Here is an 18,301-nt window from a genome sequence, read left to right as displayed (position 1 = left end):
AAATAATTAAATCCTTTCTACAAAGAACATTCCAGACACAGAGAGCTTCAGTGGTAGAATCTAACAAAAATTTGAGGAAAAAATAAAATCAAAATTAGAGAAACTCTCCCAGAGAATAGGAAAAAAAAAAAAGAAACACTTTCATTCATTTTATGATCCAAACCTGACTTTGATCCCATGACATGACAGGCCATTAGAAGTAAAGAAAATGATAATTTAATGTAATTGAGTTACATTAAAATGGAAAATTTCTGTTCATCATGAACACTGATTCAATCCTCAAAAAAATCATGGGAAACCAAATCCAGTGATGTATGCAAAAGGATAATACATCATGACTAATTTGGATTTTTTTTCTAGGAATGCAAGATTGATTTAAGTTTAAAATATCAGTCAAGGGGCACCTGGGTAGCTCAGTCAGTTAAGCATCTGACTTTTGATTTTGGCTCAGGTCGTGATCTTGTGGTTCATGAGATCGAGCCCTGAGTTGGGCTCTATGCTGATGGTGCAGAGGCTGCTTGGGTTTCTCTCCCTCTCTGCTCCCCCCTGCCCACGCTCTCTCTCCCTCTCAAAATAAATAAATAAACATTAAAAAATAATCGGTTAATGTAATTAATCACCTTAACAGAATAAAATAAAACCTCATACAATATTCTCAATAGATGCAGAAACATAATGTGATAAAATTTAACACAATTAATAATAACTTTTGGCAAAGTAGGAACCGAATGGAACATCCTTAATATGACAAAAAGTATCCACAAGAAAACCTACAGCAAAAATCATATTTAATTTTTTTTTAATGTTTATTTATCTTTGAGGGGGTGGGGAGAGAGAGACAGAGCGTGAACAGGGGACAGGCAGAGAGAGAGGGAGACACAGAATCTGAAGCAGGCTTCAGGCTTCGAGCTGTCAACCCCATGCGGGGCTTGAACTCAAGAACAGTGAGATCATGACCTGAGCTGAAGTCAGATGCTTAACTGACTGAGCCACGCAGGCACCCACAAAAATTGTATTTAATGGTGAAATATTGCAGGCTTTCCTCTTGCAATCAAGAATAAGATACAGATGACCACTACCACCACTTCTATTTAATTTTATACTAGAATTCATGTAATGTAATCTGGCAAGAAAAAGAAACAAAAATATAAGGTTTTAAAGGAAGAAATGGCATTTTGTTTATAACAGTGTATAAACCATCAATGTATTGGTAAACTTCTCCATCAATGTGTTAATTTGTAATTAACAAATACATTTATCAAGGTCTCTAAACATTGTCAATAACCCCAAATCCCTTATATCTCTATATACCAGCCAGAATATATTAAAAAACAAAGTTTTAAATACCATTTAAAATAGCATCAAACCGTCAAATACCCAGGTGAAAAAACCTAACAAAATGTATGCAAAATTGTTATATCGGGAACTATAAATATTGCAGAGAAACAAAAGAAGACCTAAATCAATAGAGGGATATCCCATGTTTATGGACTGGAGACTAAATAGTCTAAAAAGGCAGATTTTTCCTAAATTGGTGTATGTATTCAATTTAGATAATAATCCTGGCATAAAATTTTATGGAAATTATAAAGCTGCTTCTTATATTTACATGGAGATGGAAAGGGGCAAGAATAGCCAGGATAATCTTGGGAAAAAAAAAAAAAAGAAAAAGGAAGACTTATACTACCAGATCTCAACAATTATTAGAAGGCTAGAATAATTAATTAATTAATTAATTTTATTACTATTATTGTTAATTGTACTGTTGTTATTCTTCTTTTGACCAGACTTCCGATTAGTCTTTGGGAATCCTTTGATCTATATTTGAGGCACAAAAGAGAAAAGAACACTTTGTTTTTCTCATGTCAATTCTCTTTTGGCTTAATTTTTTTTTTTAAATCTTTTCTTGCAATTATGAAACACGTTGCCTTTTGGAAAAGTGCATAAAATATAAATGTATTCTTTGACAAATAGTGATCCTTTCCACTCACAACTTCTTCCCTTTAAGAGGTAACCACTTTTATGGTAACCATTGCCTTATTTTCTTCTATAGTTTTAATACCTAAGTACACTCCCCGTCCCCCAAGCAATATAGTTTATTATGGCCTATTTTTGGACTTCAGACAAATGAAATTATGGAAGCCAGCTTCCAAAATGGCCCTAATGATCTTGGTCTCCAGGTAGTTTTTTCCTACATTAAATCAGGGCTGGTTTGTGTGACTGACTTCTGAGGCTGTCATAAAAGGTAATTGCAGTTTTTGCCTAGTTCTCTCAGATTATTCACTCTTGAGGGAGCATGAGGAAACTCAAGCAGCCCTGTGAAAGAGCTCATGCAGACAGGAATGGGGGCCTCCCACCAGCAGCCAGCACCAACTTGCAGCCTAGTGGTTGAGCCACCATAGAAGTGGGTCCCCCAGCCCAACTCAAGCCTTCTAATGACTGCAGCCCCAAGAGACATTTGGCTGTAACCTCATGAGCAACTCTGAGCCAGAATTTCTCTAAACTACTCCCAAATACCTGACTCACAGAAACCGTGAACAATAATAAATGATTTCTGTTGCATTAAAAGAAGGACAATGAGATAATGATAAAAGGATATACAAATAAATCATTACAGTGGAATTCAGAAACAAATATAAACAGATTTTGGATTTATGACAAATATATTCATCAGCTTGTGTTACTATAACCACATACTGTGGCCCGGGTGGCGTAATCAACCAAAATTTATTTTCTCACAATTCTAGAGAATGCAAGTCCAAGATCAGCGTCATCAGGCTTAGTATCTGATAAGAACTCTCTGTGGGTTTCAGATGGTCACCTTTTCTCTGATGTGGCAGAGAGAGATAGAAAGATCTCTGTTGTCTCTTCTCAGAAGGTCACTAGTCCCATTAGATCAGGACCCTACCCTCATGACCTCATCGAACCCTAATTAACTTTCAAAAGCCCAATCTCCAGATAACATCACATTAGGAGTTAGGGCTTCAACATGAATTTTGGAAAGACAAACATTCAGTGAATAACAACAAAGATAACAATGTAGCACAGTGAGGAAAGGATAGTCTTGTCAGTAAATGTGCTTATGGAAAAAAAAGTATGTTGATTATTTACTTCACACCATTCACAAAAGTAAGTTCTAGATGGATTGTTGATCTAAATGTGACCAAAAAATAGAGCTTATAGAGCATGTAAAAGAACACCTAGGAGAACACATTTATTATCTTGGGTAGGCTAGTATTTCTTAAACTGTACACTAAAAGCATTAACCATAAAGAAAAAGACTGCTTAAATAGATTCTATTAAAGATAAGAATTTCTGTTGATTAAAAGACATCTTTAAAAGAATGAATGAAAAATTACTGAGTGGGAGATGATGTTTGTAATGCATGTCCCACAAAAGACTCATAGTCATAATATATAAAGAACCCCTATAAATAAAAAAGAAAACTGCCTAATAGAAAAATGGGCAAAAAATATAAACCAACTTCACCAAAGAAAATAACCTAGTGATCTATAAACACATGAAAAGTTGTTCAACCTCATTAGTCATTAGGGAAATAAAATTTAAAATCATAGTGAAACACCAGCACATAAACATTACAATGGCTAAAATGAAAAAGTCTGACAATACCAAGTGTTGAGGAGGATGCGGAGCAACCGGAACTCTCAAGCATTGCTGGTGAGAGTGTAAGTCAGTATAACCACTCTTGAAAGCTGATTGCCAATATCAACTAATGCTGAGCATATATATATCCTATTATCCAATAATTTCATCCTAGATATATTCTCAGCACAGATGTGTGTATACATGAAACAAAGACATATAGAAGAACCTTCATAGAAGCATTTAATCATAATAACTTAAAACTAGAAACAATCCAAATGTTCATCAACAGTAGTTAACATGGTTTCCTAGGAGTTCCTTGGATGGGCTTAGGTGGGTGAGTGTGGATCTTGGAGTTGAATGTGAAATTGTATGTATATCACATACATGCATAATGATGGAAAAAGATCCTTGTCTCAAAAAATAATGAGTCCTTGACTTAGAGACTTAGGTTTCTTAAAAAAATTGCTTATTTTCATTCCTTTTGATTTAAGCAACTAAGCCTTAGAATGCAATTTTAACATTTTCCCTCTATATCTATCTAGTCTGTTTATGGGTTTCTCAAATCAACTATTTAAAAATCTCATCATTCTTTATTATTAAGGAATTATCATCTATTTACATGAAGTATATCATGGTGAGGCCCAAAAGTTAAATCACAGGCATAAGACGTAAATATCTCTCATAGTGGTCTACTTGAGAGCTGCTTTTGATATGATGTAGAGAGAAATGAAGGGGTACTGGGTGAGTGACAAAATTACAATATTCACAGTCTGCACCAGTAGTTCTAATCAGGTGTAACTTTGCCTTCCAGGGGACACTGGCAATATTGGGATATTCTGGTTGTCACATCTGGGAGAGGGCATATAGGGAGTAGAGGCCAGGCATGCTGCTAAACATCCTACAATGCATGGGACAGCCCCACTACAAGGAATTAATCTGGCTGAAAATGTCAATAGTGCCATGGTTGAGAAAGCAGGCTCTACAGTGATGACAGCCATGTATATGGGACCTCTCCAGATCCTCTTGGCCCCACCTCTTAATCCAGTGATTGCTGTGGTACTTTGACAGCTTAGGCCTGTACATTCTGGAAGGGCCTTGGCTCACACTTATGGCATATGTCTGTAGCTTCTGGCTGTAGGGTTTCTCTGATATGGCAGTGTGGGCATCATGTAAATCCTTTCAGTCTCATTCACACATGTGCAAACCCGAAATGTAGGGGAATTAACACACTGGGTCAATGGGGCATGAGAGCTGATGAATAAATTCTTCCTTCTTTTGTCCCCTGAGAGAATAGCTATGAAAAGTATGTCACAAACTCCAAAGAATGTTCTTTATGATTGAATACCACTTTCCCTTAGTGGTGGCCAATTTAGTAACACATCATTATACTGGCTCTTCTTCCTCCCCACGTTCTTTCTCTGTGTCCTTCATTCCTCCTTTTTGGAACCACATGTCCAATAAATCAGCTGCATGCAAATCTTTGTCTCAGAGTTTTCTGGGAAACTCAGGATAAAATATCATGTACGTGGAGGTCCACAGTGAAAGATCAGACATTAATGGAAAAGAATATGAAAAGTTAAAATTTTATGGACATTAATGTTTGTTCCTTTAAAGTGAAGCATAAATATATAATAAAGGAGTAAAAAGAGGGTACCAGATTTATGGTGGTGCAAATATGGGAGAACTCAGAAAGGGCTACTTCTAAAATTATCCCATCAGTCAAAGAATTTTCTAAGGCTCTTGTGGTAAGGGCAGGGGACAACAGTGGCAGCCATATGGAAGGATAAAAAGGGAAGAAATTAAGTCAGGACTCCAAGAAATAAAGGAAAGGAAAAAGAATATCCTCTGGCTGTACTCCTTTAAATTAACCGTGTTATTTTGAAAGATTTAGACTCCTAGAATTTTAGTTAGAAGGGAACTCAGAGATGATCTTGTTAAATTCCCGTTTATAGGTGAGAAAATTAGGCTGGAGAGGCTAAATGACCTTCTCAAAGCCACTGAGTTGCATTAATGGCAGAACGAGGGCCAGAACTCACTTCTGAAGTGGGGATACCCTCTAAACATGGGTTCTAAGTCATGCACCCCTATGATTCCTGACACTGACTGGAACTAGGGGTGTGACCTAGTTAGGATTCCAGAAAACCCTGCCCCTAGGTCACCAAGGAGCCAAGATGCTAACAGGAAACAGGAGGAAATATCATCTATATTTTCTCTTGCTTGTAGAGGGTGGTTGTGTTTTTGGGATTAGCCTAGACCCAACTGAACTGTTTGCTCTTAATTATTTGAAAGTATAAATAAAGTTTGGTTAAGAGAGAAGTGATGGTGAAGTTGGTAATTCTTGTTATTCTAGGGACATTCCCAATGCTGACTTCTCAAAGTTTCTGTTAAATTGAGAAGACTTAGTTCATGGACTTGGCCAAGGCGAGCGGAAATAATGATCACATTCTATTCTGGGGCTTTTCACTGGTGTTTCCCACTAAAGCAACTTTGTTCTGTGTGATTACCAAAGATGGTATACTTGGCTTTCCCCCCTCACCTGACCCCCACCAACCCTGGGCATCCAACCACCCAGGGTGCACCTGGTAAGGATTCTATTTTTTCTGCTCCTTAGGCTGAGGTCCAAAGTCAGACATTTCATTCTAGTGAACCAGACATGGTCCCTGTCTTAATTGGCTCTTAGTCTGCTGAAGGAAAGAGACATTAAAAAGAAATCTCAATCAAGTCTGGTGATGATCAAGTCCAGAGTGCTGTGGGATCTCACCAGGTTTGAGGTCAAGAAAGCCCCCTCCCTAGGATGATGTTTAAGATTAGATATGAAGGGGAAATAGGACTGAATCAGCCAAGGATTTTGAGGTTGTGGGTGAGGAAGCAGCACGTGGAAAGACTCAGAGTAGAGAGAGAAACTCAAGAAAAGTAAAACATGCCAGAGCCCAGAGAGTGGACAAACTGCTGAGGCTGGCCTGGTCATTGAGGTCATGCTGAAGAGTTCAAGCTTCTTCTTGAGGGAAGTGGATGCCAGTGAAGGGTTTTGAGCAGGTTAGAGCAGTGGTAAGATTTGTGTTTCACAAGATTTTCCCACATCCAGAGCAGAGGGAATGAACTAGACAGAAGTGAGACAGAAGGCCTCCTGCAGAATGGGCAAGAGGCATTGGTGGCTTCACTGGAATGGACAGCGGTAAACTCCATGAGGATGGGCACCTACAACAGTGCCTGGTACATAATTAGACTTGGTAAATATTTATTGAATTAATGAATGCATGCATGAATGAATTGAACAAATGTAGGCATAATGTAAAAATGTTTAGGAGGACTTGGTGAATAATCAGAATGTGGGGGGTGGGAAGGAGGGAAGAAGCAGGAAAAATGCCATAGTTCTGCTAGCAAGTAACTGCATGGATGGTAGAGGCAGGAATTGAGATGGGAAACACAGGAAGGGCAGATAATGCAGAGGGGTGTGTATGCAGCTTTGAACATGACAGGTTTAGATGCTGGGAGGCAGTTGGAAATGACATCTCATGAGAGGTAGCCGTGTTGATTTGGAAACCTTCACCTACGGGTGGTAACTGAAGTCACAGGAGTACATAGCTGATCAGCCCAAAGGGAGCGTGTAGAGAGAAGAGAAGACTCTGAAAGATTTCTGGTTGGTGTGGCCCTCCTCCACCTTTCCTATAGCTGGGCTGTTTTGGCATGTGATGTCTCATCACATTCCTGAGTAGGGATTGTCATGGGATCCCTTTAAAGAGTCCCTCAACCATTGGTTACTCTCATTAAAGAAATCTCAATGAATATTTCAAGATGGGAAGGTGAAGAGAAAAGTAAATTATTATTGACAATGTTCCAGCAGCTTCACCTCGGTTCTTTTAACAAATTTATTTGACCTCCCAGTCTCTAACACATTGATTCACCTCCCCTAAGATGGTAGTCCCATCCCCGTATGCTGTCCCAAAATGCTGAGAGGTGGGACTTAGCCTGCTAGTCAGTCATATTGGGGCTGCTTATCCTCCTCTCCTTTGGGGCTGCTTATGTCCCTCTCTGTGGTTACCACAAACACCTGGCTCCTGTGACTTTTGTGTGGTGATAGAGCCATGGGAGCAGGCTTGGCTTTTTCATGATCCTTGTCTGTTGCACCTTGACATTTTACACTGGGAGCAGCCATGGGAAGCTTCGTGAGGACTGGGATCATATCTTTTCTTGTTCGCCAGTGTATTTCCAGCTTCTAGTATAGTGCCTGGCACAAAGTTGAGTAAATAAATGAATCTTTTGTCTACAATTAAAGTTTCCCCTCTAGGGAGATTTGTCAACCACTGTGGCGCCCATTAAGTGTAATTAATGGGACAGGCAGATTTCAGAAGAGGAAATGAGCCCTTCAGATAAATAGTAGGTGATGGCAATACTTTTCTTGCTCTGATGTCCTATGTAAGGCAGCTTGACCCTTTAGTCCTAACATGCTGCTATTTGTATTTCTTGGGAGACGATACCCCTCTATGCAGGGCAGGGGCTTGGAATTTCTTTTCCATCAGTGATGGATTTGCTGGTGCACACTTTTTGACCTTGCTCACTATTCACATACATTTGTCGGCTAGATTCTAGGGCTCAGTGAGTGGACTTCAGCCATGTAGGAGAGAGGTCCAGTGGAGAGAAAACCCATGATTGCAACATCATTGTCCCAGGGCCTCTGGATTGGTCACAGGGTCATATCCCAAGGCTCAAGAATAGGGGACAAGATTTTACTTGAGCTCCTTGTGCATGGCAACCACCTGGTAAACATGAATTCGGTATGTTAAGAGCAGTATTACTCTCCCATTGCCTTATTACTCATTTCTGCTATTGTCTCTATAGGACCTTACAGGAAAAGGGTTACCTTCTCTATATTGAATACATGTAGCACACACCACAGGACTTTGTGGCCATGGATATCTTTGTTCAGTCTGGTGGTGTTTCTTGGAGATTAGTTTTTTGAAGACTAGTAAGCATTGGTCAGCACACCTAGTACTGGCCACATGGCTGCAGGCCTTGTCTTTCTGCCCAGTACAGACAAAGCTCCTGGCAGTGGAGGACCCAATTCTGGGCGAAAGAGGAGAAACTTGCCTGATAATTAATGACCCACATGTAAGTGCTCATGCTTCAGTGCTGATATAGGGCAGTAGAACGACACATCCCAGGGAAACTTCCTTAGAAGTCCAGGTTTGTGGATTCTCTGTGTGTGGTCAAATTGGTGAAATATAGCACATTCCATCTCCCTCTTTAAGATTCCTAGTTCTACACTGGCGGTACCAAAAAGTCTTAGGTAAACGGTCTATTATTTAACTTTGTTTAGTCCAGTGTTTTCATACATATTTGACTATGGAAGCCTTTTTAAAAATAACACCCATTTAAGTATCTCCTGGGAATAATACTCAGTGGAATGTGCTTTGGGAAATGTCACATGGAGGTTTTCTTTACTCTTGAGTTCATCTGTCTTCCTTTCTTATTCCACTTTCTTAGGGTGAGTATATAGGAAAGACAGACTCTCCACAGTGAGTACTGAGATATGGAAGTGAGGTTGTCCATGAGACTTACAAGGAGTTCCTTCACTGGCAAATCAGGGAAATTATGGGGAGATATTCAAGTTAATGTCAAGGAGCTGTAGACAGACGTGCTTAGTAGTGTCTTGTTAAAGAATCCAAGTTTAGTATGGCATTCAAGAGAGAATTACTATTTTGTGACTTTATGGGATCTCTCATTTTTTTTTCTTTCTTTGAATGTTGGGAAAATAAGTGAGCAAGGGACACTGAAAGCGAAGCAAATTCACTGTTTAACTTTGAGGACACAATTTACTCAAAGAACTCTTTGGACTTTTCCCTGGTCGTCTTTGACTAGAAACACAGGGGGATGAATTCTCTGAAATTTGGATCATTTCTGGATGAGTTACATTCTTACCTTTTGGGAATTGATTACGTCTTCATTTCTACCATCACTCTATAGGTTCTGAACTTCATTTCCTTTCCTCTGCATCCATCCGTCCATCCATCCATCCATCCATCCATCCATCCATCCATCCATTTATTTATAGTTTAAGCACTGCTATGTGCTAGGCGCTGAACACGCACAGGCAAGAGACAAGGAGTCTGCTCTCTGGTTGCTTACTGAGGCTCCTAGATATGAAATGAGATTCCAGTTTTTCTGAATTCTGATCTGCCCTGCTGGAATAACATTGTTCAGCATGTCTCTGATGCTGTCATATTCTACTAAGAAACATTCAGGGGCTCCTTATTAGCTGTGGAATAAGGATGAGCCCCCATTCCTTACCCTTGTCAAACATCCTTTAAGGGATTCGTTGTTCAGGCCCCACTGACACCAATCTAATCTGTTTTTTTTTTTTTTTTTAAGTTTATGTATTTACTTTGGGAGAGAGCAGGGGAAGGGCAGAGAGGGAGGGAGAAAGAGTAGGCCCCGCACCGTCAGTGTGGAGCCCATCATGGGGCTTGAACTCACGAACTGTGACACCATGACCTGAGCTGAAACCAGAGTCTGATGCCTAATTGACTGAGCCACCCAAGAGCCCCTAATGTGCTTTCTCTTCTTACAATTTTGGTTAATGGGGCAACTTCAGTTCTCCTCCCCATCACACGCTTTTCTTTCTGTTCTTGGAAGCAGGGCCATGTCTTACTCAACTGAGCATTCTTGACCAGTTACCTAGTGCAGGGGCTTGGATGCAGATGTTTAATTCATTCTGGAGTCACATCTTTTAGAAATACACACACGCACATATGTGTGCATATATATGTATCATATGTACATGTAAAAATTAAAACTTGGCTAGAAAAGTTCCATTAGAAAATTAAAAATTAATTTAAATTCTGTAATTTTTCTGTCATTTTGTGTAATACATGTTCATTCCTTTTACTTACTGGAACCAAATTTTAGTTTTTGTATAGAAATTTTTATTTTATTTTGGGGTTAAGTCCTTTTCTATTTAGAGGGACATGGACTATTTAAATTCTTGAAATCACTTCATCCAATAAATAAATAAATAAATAAATAAATTCTTGAAATCACTTCAATTTTTTTAAATGTTTATTTTTGAGAGAGAGAGAGAGAGAGAGAGAGAAACAAAGCTCATTTGGGGGAGGGGCAGAGAGAGAGGGAGACACAGAATCCGAAGCAGGCTCCAGGCTCTGAACTGTCAGCACGGAGCCCGATGCAGCGCTCGAACCCACGGACCGCGAGATCATGACCTGAGCCGAAGTCTGCCACTTAACCGACTGAGCCACCCAGATGCCCCTCTTGAAATTACTTCAAATGATTTTATCTCCAAAAGAAAAAAATAGGAATAATTTTAGGGGCGCCTGGGTGGCTCAGTCGGTTGAGCGTCCGACTTCAGCTCAGGTCATGATCTCACGGTTTGTGAGTTTGAGCCCCGCTTTGGGCTCTGTGCTGTCAGCTCAGAGCCTGGAACCTGCTTCGGAGTCTGTGTCTCCCTGTCTCTCTGCCCCTCCCCCACTCATGCTGTGTGTCTGTCTCAGAAATAAATAAACATAAAAAAACAGGGATAATTTTAGCAACCATGAAGAATCATAGTTGTATGGAAACTCTATCATTTTATTGCGTCTATCCTTTTAATGAGGAATAAGTGCAATAAAATTTTACTAACTCAGTCTCTATTATTTTGCAACTTTTGATAGTTCAGTTACCAAGGTGGCAGGAATTTTCAGTTGTTACTATGATACTTTTTAAAAGCGCAAACTTCTTAGGCACTTAGGAAGATCCACCCATGTGTAGATAGCTGATGTAATAATTACAAAGAATTCCCATCTATTAATTACAGAATATCTGGCAGTACAGTGATATATTTGGCAACACCTTGTCACTATTAATTCAAGTTAAGTAATTTTTAAAGAGAATAACTGTAAGTGAAGCTTTTATTAAATGTAATGGCTTTCTTCTTAAATAGTCTGAGTTAGTGAAATTTAACCAATTAACTCGGTTGTGCTTTGTATTCAAAGATAGTGGTTCTGCAGATGTCATCCGTGGGAGGGGATGTGATTAAAGAAGCTGGAGCCTGGTCATCCGGACCTCTCCAAGGTGCATATAGCAGACACCTCCCTTTCCGTATGCCTCTGATTGTCAGTAATTCTAAGGAAGGCTCGTTTCCATGTAGGATGTGCCTACTTTCTACAGTTTTGTCCTCACCACACCTCGTAGTTAGGGTGGGCACGACTAGGCCTTGAGTGACTGGCCCACGTCACACAGCTGGAAGGGGCCGTATTAATATTTTCACCAATGTCCTATCTCTACTCCTGGCACTCTACCATACTGTGTTTCCAATAATAGTGACTTAGGTTTGCAAAGCAGTGCAATCTGTCACTCATTCGCTCGAAACAAAAGTCACCCCCTCAAGACTGTACTAAGTGGATCTGCCTCTTGCTTTTCTTTTCCAGAGATCCCTGGCTGTGTGCTCTTCCTCCCACCTCCTTCAACTTCTACTGTTTTAGTTCACACCTAAAGGGCACTCTGAAGATGGTTGCTACACTGTGATTAGACAGTATGTTTTTTTTTTGTCCACTCTTTGCTTTTGCTGCCCTCAGCTTACTCTACCTATATGCCCAGGGCTAGACTTTAGCAAAGTAGGGAATGACCAGAGGCTTCTTATACCATAGCCTCTCCTATTTCTGCCCTCCACCTCTCTCACTGGAATCTTGTCCTTAGCCCTTCTCTCCACTCTCTGTGAAAACTTGTTCTTCAGAAAGAATCACTCATTTTTTTTTAAGGAATCATTCATTTTAATGCATAAGTCATTATTGACAAATATATACTGAATTTTATTGGTTTTAGGGAATTTGTGTTTTAATGGGATATATAAAATACATAGCCCAATATATTACCCTCTAATGGTAGAATTTAATTTTAGTGAGCAGTTGTGTCATAATTTTTGAAGCTAGGATATTCTTCTTGGCATCTTTGCAATTACAGATGTAAGTGGTTCCTGTTTCACCCACATGGAAAGTCAATCTTATCCATGTCTTGCTGTGATTTCCCTCCTTTCTAAAGAGAAAGCTAGGAGTATTGTTTGCCTGTGGGTAGAATGACTGCTTCCTCAGATCCAGTATTGGCCCTGTCTCCTTGTTTAAGTGGCACTTGCTGGTGAAAGTGCAGAGACAATGTTTGCAGCAAATCCAAGTCTCATAGTCATAAAGAAATAAAGGCTTGCCTTGTGAGCCTTTATTTTTTTCAATCAATCAACAAATATTGATCGAGTAACACTTCAGCTGTCTGCTCAAAGGCATTTTGACCTTTTTGATTTCATTTTCTTTGTGTATGAATGTGTCATGAAGCAGGGTGCTGTGTATGTAGCAGAATCTGTGACAGCGCTTAGTCCTTTTTGCAGAGGGAAGTCTGTGTGGATGGCGTGTAATCTCAACACTTAGAAAGGCTGTGGTCTCGAAAACGTAGTAGTCAAGAGCTTGGGCTCTGGACTCAGATAGTCTGGTCTTCATCTAGGCTTCAGTGTATATTGGCGCTGTGACTTGGAACAAATTACTTACCTTCTAAACCTCATTTTCCTCATCTGTACAGTGGGGATCATGTTCGTATTTGCTGAGGGAGCAGTGGTTGTGACTAAGTTTAAATGACGAATTTGAAGAACTTTGTACTGTGCCTGCTACCATTAAATGCTGAATAATGGCTAGCCATGATCCCTAGATTTTTCTGGGTCTCCTTGTATGTTCACTTCTACAATCCAAAGAATTGTACAGAAGCTTCTATCGGACTCTGTAGAAGCTTTTAAACTGGACTGCCTCAAAGTTTTTGCAGTTGAATTGTTCCAAGAAGGGCTGCAAAGAAAGCAAACTTGAACCCTAGTTTCTTGCCTGCCTGCCTTGCAGGCCATGTCTTTATCTGTGTTCTTTTTTTTTTTTTTTAATTTAAGTTTATTTTTGAGAGAGACAGAGACAGCATGAGTGGGGGAGGGGCAGAGAGAGAAGGAAACAGAATCTGAAGCAGGCTCCAGGCTCTGAGCTGTCAGCACAGAACCCGACATAGGGCTCAAATACATGAACCCATGAGATCATGACCTGAGCCAAAACCAAGAGTCAGACGCTTAACCGGCTGAGCCACCCAGGCACCCCTATATGTGTTCTTTGTATAGCTACTCTGACAAACAGATTGACAGAGGGCCAACTGTGCCATACTTTCCTTTCGAGTTGTAGAGAATGCTCAGGAGTCACATCAGACTGCCTTGCAACCTGTCCCAAATATAATTCAAATATTGAAATGATTATCTGGATGTGTGCATTCCAGGAACTGTTAGAGGAGAGAAACATCACCAGGAAACACTTGATTTTTCCTTCAATCTTAGACTCCTGTGAAAGTTACAAGGCGTGGTAAATCTACAGGTTAATCACTTGGGGTCCAGTATAAGGCCTTCCTGACTTTCTTTGTGTTCTGGTCAGGTAAGCAGGTATGCATGTTCAGAGCCAATTCAAGTGCCCCTAGAATGCCACTGACCAATGGCCATCCTTATTTTTGAAAGTCACCAGATAAGGCAGTTTCTCAAACAACTTCAGCAAGGCATTCCAGAAATGCTTGATCTCATACTTCTCTGCACTATGATAAATAAATACAATTTTGATTTCATGTTAGAGTAATTAATCTGAACTTCTCCTTCTGGAATGTAAAATGGAATAATGTTCTATAGCTCTTTGAACATTAGATTGGAAATAAAATGCCCTAAACATTTTGCTTAATTAAATCCTAAAGAGGTGGTACAAACTTTTCATGATTAATAGAAGCATGCATATTTTGACTGATGCATATTTATATGATATTATCATATGAAAATTTTATCATGTTATACAAACTGTTCGCCTCGGGAATGTGACTTAATGCTATAAATATTTTGCATTTGTTGTTGCATTGTTCATTATGAAAAGTACACAGGCTAATGGCTATAAGGAAAGATCTGTTATGCCAGTCTTCTTTGAGGTAATCTCAAGTCTCTAATGACACAGACGTTAGCCTAAATATAAGATAGGAAGTCAGGTTCTCCCTAGTTTGAAGAAATAGTAAAAAAAAATGTTTTTTGGTAGCAGATCAAATTAGAAAAGCTAAAATGCTAGGGCCTTCTATTTTGCCAGTGTAAAGCTTGCACATAATTACCAGGTTTCAGATTTTTTAAATGTGGTTGTTGAAATGAACATATCCCTTTGGTTTTAAGCACTTAAGAAAAGCCCTGTTTTCTAGAGGTGCAGTCATACAAATTTAGGATGGGGCACCATCTCATGTCTAGGGGCAGACTTTTGAGCTATGTTTTAGCTGAAAAATTAACTTAGATAATTACAGTTCTTAGTTTCTTAAATATGATGTTAATAAAGATGGCTTTTATAAGACCAGAGTACCTGAGATCTCTGAAAATGTTGTCTCATCTTTGGAGCACTTGTATTGGTAGCAGTTTGATGACAGAAAAGGAGAAATCCAATGGAATTTTTCCAAAGTGTTTGCCTCTATGAAATGGAATTTTATGAGAAGCGGATGGGAATACTGAATTATTTAACAAGACAGATGCTAGCCACCATTCTAAGAGTTTTCCAACTGCCACATAGAAAACAAAAGTGCACAATTTCTTTTGTCTCATCTTCTCATATTGTTACTTTGTAGTATAAATGATTTATAAAAATCATCTCCCTTAACATTCTACTTTTTGTTTATGTGTTAGGTCTAGTGTAAGAAAGTGTCTGTGCCTCCTCTTAGAAAATTGACAAGTGGGGCTGCCTGGCTGGGATGGAGGGGGTGGAAGGAAGCCCCAGAGAGACTGTGAGCTGCCCTTTCCCCAGCCACCTTGTTGCACCCCAGCTCGTGGAGGCCCTTTGCCCACCTTGTTACCGCTTTGTTCTCTACAGTTTTTCATCTCAGTTTTAGTCCATTATAGTGGGCTACTTTATTTTATTCATATCCATTAAAGATCTAGGAGGAAAAATTTTAGGTTTTGTTTCCCAAACCAGACTGTTTAAAGGAAGGAACCTCAAGGGGAAGCTGATGGTTGTTCTAAAACAGGTCCTTGGGAAGTGGGGTCTCCTTTTTGAACTCTGAGGCCAAATAATTTCCCCCATAAAATGCTTTTTTCCTTACAGATTTCACCAGAATCAAACTTACTGCCAATGGATCGCTTGGGAGAGTTCTGCTATATCATCTTCTTTTTTAGGACTTTAAGATTTTAAAGCAGCTAATCAAGAAGAATAGAAACTCGCAGTTCAACTTAGTTTAGTAATGACAGATAATTGTTTTTAAAATGTACTATTTCTAATCTAATTTAAAAAATCTCCTTCATACTCTGAGATAAATTGTTCAGTTTTTGTGTCTATGACATTTCATGTCTATAGACATTTCATGTAAAATGTCTATATGTAAACAGATACCATATTAGAAACCATATAAAATATAAACAAAGCTTTCTTGAATAGAACAAATTGTTAAATGCAGTAATTGTATGACATTTGAATTCATGTTATGTCTCCATTTAAAGAAAGTTATGTTATCAAAAATGTTTGGCTCATATCAAAGGTCATTTTTACACTGTCTTATTTGATAACTAACAATAGATCACGTTCTGTAATTTGTGGGGAAAAAAGTGGTCATTAAAATGACAATATTTATTCCATTAAGGTAAATAAAATGCTGCGCATAGTTCTGAGTGATGATACTCAGGGGGAAAAGAGCCGTATCACTGCACTACAAATTAGTTTGCTTCTAATTTTGCAGGCTGATGACCACACTGCCTCAAACCAAATCTTTTCCCTGGAAATGGAATGATTGCATGACAGACTCTATGAACCATGAATATGTCAACAACTCATGGACCAGGCCTTGCTTAGCAATTAGTCTTTGGGGGATTTTATTCAGAAATCAGACAACCCTATACCAGAGCTTGTTGGGGATTTTGTGATTACCATTCATGTCGGGAGCATGAGTCTGGGATAGTAAAAAAAAAAAAAAAAAAAAAAATCTGTAAAGGAAGAAAAAATGTGGCTAATAGTGGCAGTCAGTCATATGTACACACATTGTCAATGGGGAGGACCAGAAAACTCAAGATATAGCAAAAGCCCCCCTAGGAGGCAGCAAGAAAATATTTCTTAGACTTCTTTTTTTTCTTCTTATTATTTTTAATATTTATTTTTGGGAGAGAGACAGAGTGTGAGCAGGGGAGGGACAGAGAGAGGGAGACACAGACTCCAAAGCAGGCTCCAGGCTCTGAGCTGTCAGCACAGAGTCTGACACAGAACTCGAACGCATGAACCATGAGATCGTGACCTGAGCCAAAGTCAGACGCTCAACCCACTGAGCCACCCAGGCGCCCCAAAAATATTTCTTAGACTTCTAATTAAAGTCTCCTTTTATTCCCCCCAAACAGGCCAGTATTTCTCAGACTTCAGTCATTTGAATATCACCATCACGTTTTTGTTGTAACTCTTATCACCTGCATTATGATTTACTCAATGCATTTTATTAACTGACTCACTTTTTAAAAAGCCTGTCTTTGTTTTGAGCAGTCATATTGGTGATAGCATGGGCTTGTCTTGCTAGTTAAATTTGTTTTCTTCTCTCACAAAGGAAAAGATACACAGTATTTTAATTGTTGAAAATATTTGCATACCACTTACCATCATTCTGAGCATCTCTATGACACGGGTGGCAGGGCCCACAGGAGCTGCAAGGACCACCAGTCTAGCTGAGAATCATCTTTGTGACTGTGACCTCAGGTCTCATGGCTGACACCTCCATTACCATCCCTTCTTCCCAGGACACGAGCTACATCACGTGGAAAGAATTTAAATCAGGCCTGTGCCTCCCTGAGGACACCCATGCAGGAAGGTTTTGTTGTAGGAGACTGCTGAGTGAGCCAAGCTAGTGTCTTTTCATCAGCAGAATCTGGCCACTCACCTCCTTTCTTTTTTGACTAGCCACATCACTTGGGAATCATTATAAGGCAAGGGTAAATAACACCCTATATCATGTAACAGTAATAAGGAACATGCCAAGATTGAGCCTGGTTCCTGACTATCAAGGTTCACACTGGGGCCTCACATCTGTAGGTTAGCACTGGCTGTTCCACCTAGTGTGGATCCTGTAGGCTTTCAGCAGTACCTTTGAAGAAACGGGTCATTTTACAAGCTTCATTAGTACTGAGCCTGCTTTAACCGGGTAGAACATGCATTTTTAGCAGGCTAAGACGTCCTAGGAACCCTCCTTGCTGTGCATTCATGCTCTGTGCTCTGGATGTTAAGTAAATGATTAAATGGTGTCTTTTGGAAACTTAGGAGCCAACCCCCCCCTCCCCCCAAAAAAAAGCAAGCACTGAGTCCTCCTTTCAAGAGCTGGCTATCCTACCTTTGAGGTCAGAGCGTGGTGAGGCGTAGAAGTTAAAATTAGACTTCAAGTAGCTCTGTCAGGTTGAGGGTGTGTCTAAGTTTGAAGGGATGTTTGCTTCTGATATGAACATTTTTCTTATACTTTTATTATAGAAGATGATGTGTCAAATGTACAAATAATGTGTGCCTGGTGCCAGAAAGTGGGAATCAAGCGCTATTCCCTGAGTATGGGAAGTGAGGTGAAAAGCTTCTGCAGCGAGAAGTGCTTTGCGGCCTGCCGACGAGCCTACTTCAAGAGAAATAAGGTAAGAGCACGTAGAGAGAGGCGGCTCTGCAGGCCTCGCCAGCCCACG

The 18,301-nt window shown here is 39.6% G+C and overlaps 1 protein-coding gene across 3 annotated transcripts in view; it reads left to right on the top strand.

Moving 5' to 3' along the window:
- Positions 1–18,301, top strand: part of SOBP (sine oculis binding protein homolog) — a 162,375-nt gene that overhangs the window by 24,242 nt on the left and 119,832 nt on the right. For all 3 annotated transcript variants that reach the window (XM_027057158.2, XM_027057157.2, XM_053222408.1), the window contains one exon: positions 18,102–18,253. In XM_027057158.2, the coding sequence (XP_026912959.1) occupies positions 18,102–18,253 (152 nt within the window). The remainder of the gene's footprint in view (positions 1–18,101; positions 18,254–18,301) is intronic.

This window comes from Acinonyx jubatus, chromosome B2, assembly GCF_027475565.1.
Source record: "Acinonyx jubatus isolate Ajub_Pintada_27869175 chromosome B2, VMU_Ajub_asm_v1.0, whole genome shotgun sequence".
Taxonomy (NCBI): domain Eukaryota; kingdom Metazoa; phylum Chordata; class Mammalia; order Carnivora; family Felidae; genus Acinonyx; species Acinonyx jubatus.
Note: the sequence above shows the minus strand (reverse complement) of the source record. Positions and strands in the feature narration are given on the sequence as shown.